The following is a 3,493-nucleotide window of genomic DNA, read 5'->3' as shown; positions in this document are numbered from 1 at the left end:
TTCCCCTCCCCTCACCTTTTCTCAGTCCCAACCCTCAGACTCAGCACCGCCTTCTTGAACTGCAATCTTCTTCCCGACCTCTCCGCCCTCACCCCCTCTCCCGCCTATCACCCTCACCTTAACCTCCTTCCACCTATTGCATTCCCAACACCCCTCCCCCAAGTCCTTCCTCCCTACCTTTTATCTTAGCCTGCTTGGTACACCCTCCTCATTCCTGAAGAAGGGCTTATGCCCGAAATGTCGATTCTCCTTCTCCTTTGATGCTGCCTGACATGCTGCGCTTTTCCAGCAACACATTTTTAAGCTCATCCTCAGCATTCAATGTTCGTACTATTGGAGGGCAGTTCCCAGATCTCTCACTCACATTGAAGTTCTGTGCAATGGATTGTGTAAGCAAAGTGGATTGAAAATATTTGTGATTGTGAATAATGGATTTGAGGTGGTATTAGGTTCAGTAGCTACTCAGACAGAGAGATGAAGATACATTGAGAGAGAGGAACATGTGGACTGTGAGGAATGTTGACCTGAGATGTGCTGTATAAGAAAATGTTGAAGATGTGGAATGGCATCCACTTCATCCATGTTTGTGTTATTTAAGAAGCTGGCCTCCTCTCATCTGCTGAAGTAAGTTTTATTTGTGTACTCGCAGCTAGTTGCATGATCAAAAGGGAAGCACTGGAGAACTTGAGTGCGCTTCCAGTATTATGCATCCATCCTCATTCTTGCTCTGTCCTCTTCAATGGATTCATTTGGATCTCCACTGTGGTCCCCAGACATTCTCTGATAGATGCAAGACATCATCAATCTAGCAATCTCTGAAGGGAAAACCTGGAAACAGATGTTAATATCAGGACTGAGTTAAAAAGACACAGCAAAATACCAGATATTCAATCTACTATTATTTCCATGCTACAATAAGGGCAGAAAAGGCAAAGATTTTGATCTTACAGTCCTTAAAGTGAGTGCTTATTTGTAATTTATACAAAGTTAAATTTTTTCATATATTGTTATTCTCATGAGAGCACATCCACACTAAATCTGAGAAGTTACCCTATTCTTAGACCATCTCCAACTTCAAGTATTACTTGCAGCAATCAATTTGGAAGCATTCAAGGAAATCTCCACACAAAGGAGAGTTTTGACGCACGTATCACCATGTTGTTCACCGAATTCTCACTGAAATTGCTTTCAGACGCAGTGTTTCAAAATTGTTAGTGTGAGAAAACTATATGTGAAGAATACAAGTCTGTTAATGAGGAAATTTTGCAAACAAGTTTGCAATGTCACCGATTGAGAATGCACACAGGATTATTTTGGCACACTATCCACAATTTTCCATGCATTGATTTTAATAGATGAAGGTCGTGGTGAGTGCACAACTGAATTCCCAGGGATCTGCTCCAGCGCTGTAAACCTACAAGGACCAGGCGCTGGACGGTGAGATTAGCATGGGCACCTTATGGCTGGTGCAGACATAGTTTGCTGAATGGCCTCTACCTGTGCTGTAACTTTTCTACGATTTAACGGATGGTACTGTGGTTCGCATTCATAAAAAATACTCACTTATTAATTATTAAATGCAAGTCATATATTAATACATGTTGCCTCAATTTCAAAACAAATGTGTATGTTGCATCTTTTGCCAATTTTTACAATGTATTCACAGGAGAATGATTTCATTGAAGTATGAACTAGTTATAAGATTCTGCTGTACAGTGTGGCATCTCTTTGCTCAAGCAGAGTAGCACTCATATAGCTATTAAATGTTTACTTCTTTTTGTTTGTCTTTTCTGAAGGGATATTCCACGGATACCAGACAGCACACATGGACAGCTGGAGTCAAGTAAGCATGATTTCTTTCTCTTCACTTCAAGTAGAATTTGCTTCTTTTAGCAAACTAATAAAATCACCACTGAATGTAAAAGGTCCAAGTTGATAATGATACAAGATTGCACATGACTGCAAAATTCTACTTTGCCTTCAGTCCCAAAAGAGAGAGGTCAATATTCATTATAGGCATGAAGTGAAAGTAATTTCAGCTTTCTCTGCTGTGATGACCAGTTTCAAGATATTTCAAGAGATATCCTGTAATTATTTTATTATCTTTACTGTCAGTATCTCCATCCATGATAGAGATGTTTGGATTTGATTAAAATCTTTTTCACCATTGAGATGGTTACGCGAATGCTCGTAGGCAGTACAGATAATGAATAAACAGGCAATTATAAGCCAGTACTTTCTAATCAAACTGTAGAAGTTGCATTGTGTGAAATGCGATACATTTCTGAGGCATTGCACAGCCTCCTAGTGATCAGCAAGCGTGTGTCAAACAATGGCCAAAGAGCCCCACTTGTGAAATGGTGGAGAGTACGACCAAGAAATGTCCATTATTTTAGCTTGAAACAAACATTAAGACTTCTCCAAGTGCAAGTATGTAGCTTAGTATACATTAGGACCTTCTAATAGCTCCTGACATGATCTGAGGTGTCTCTTGATCCTGTACCAAGTTATAGGAAGGGAAAAGGTTGAGATTCTGAAGGAAGATTACAGAGAGTTGGGCAGAAATTTAAAAAATAAGGTGCTCGAGAGTAGTAATATCTGGATTACTCCCAGTGCTACGAGCTAATGAGGGCAGGAATCGGAGGATAGAGCAGATGAATGCGTGGCTGAGGAGCTGGTGTATGGGAGAAGGATTCACATTTTTAGATTATTGGAATCTCTTTTGGGGTAGAAGTGACCTGTGTAAGAAGAACGAATTGCACCTAAATTGGAAGAGGACTAATATACTGGCAGGGAAATTTGGCGAGAGCTGCTCGGGAGGATTTAAAGTAGTAAGGTTGGGGGAGGCGGGATGCGGGGGGGGGGGGGGGGTGGGGCGCGGGGGGGGGGGGGGAGTAGTGTTCAGAATTGTGGGAGAAGGGAATCGGTATTGAGGGCAGTAGGCTGGCACTCAGTGGGCCATGCACCCTGATGCTGGACCTCTCATTCAAGCAGAGTGCCTTTGATCAAGGGATTTCCCAACCCTCAGAGTCCACAAGGAATCACCTATGGGTTTGCTCCTTGAATAGTGAAGCCCCAGTTTGCTATCAGCTTAACACCCAGTGGCAGTGTGTGAGGCCCTGAGGGTAGGCACAACTCATCTGTTGAGCAGTGGGACACAAAAGGAACTCTTGAGCCTTTCACAGACTGAATTGGGATCGAGTACAGAAGAGGTCAGAGTCTGCCCATGCCTCCATTCCACCTGGTTAAATGACCTACCAAATCTGCCTCTGGTGAGAGCACAAGATTCTGTTTCAGGTCGATGGCTTTTCAGTCAAGAAATCCCTTCTTCACCAAAGTCTATTCCTAAAAACAGGGAATAGTGTTCTTCCGCTCTAGTATTGACTATCCTGGGGTACCAGATCAGATGAATATCGAATCCATGCATGGTGCTAATGGTGGGGCAGGTGGGATGTGATGGAATGGGAATGCCCAGCTTTTATCATGCTCCTTG

General features: G+C 42.6%; 1 protein-coding gene across 10 annotated transcripts in view; it reads left to right on the top strand.

Moving 5' to 3' along the window:
• rims2a (regulating synaptic membrane exocytosis 2a) overlaps window positions 1-3,493 on the top strand; it is a 973,874-nt gene that overhangs the window by 508,267 nt on the left and 462,114 nt on the right. For all 10 annotated transcript variants that reach the window (XM_043688425.1, XM_043688424.1, XM_043688426.1 and 7 more), the window contains one exon: window positions 1,797-1,843. In XM_043688425.1, coding sequence (XP_043544360.1) covers window positions 1,797-1,843 — 47 coding nt within the window. The remainder of the gene's footprint in view (window positions 1-1,796; window positions 1,844-3,493) is intronic.

Source organism: Chiloscyllium plagiosum, chromosome 4, assembly GCF_004010195.1.
Source record: "Chiloscyllium plagiosum isolate BGI_BamShark_2017 chromosome 4, ASM401019v2, whole genome shotgun sequence".
NCBI lineage: Eukaryota > Metazoa > Chordata > Chondrichthyes > Orectolobiformes > Hemiscylliidae > Chiloscyllium > Chiloscyllium plagiosum.
The sequence above is the reverse complement of the archived record's forward strand: the minus strand, read 5'-3'. Positions and strand labels throughout refer to the sequence as shown.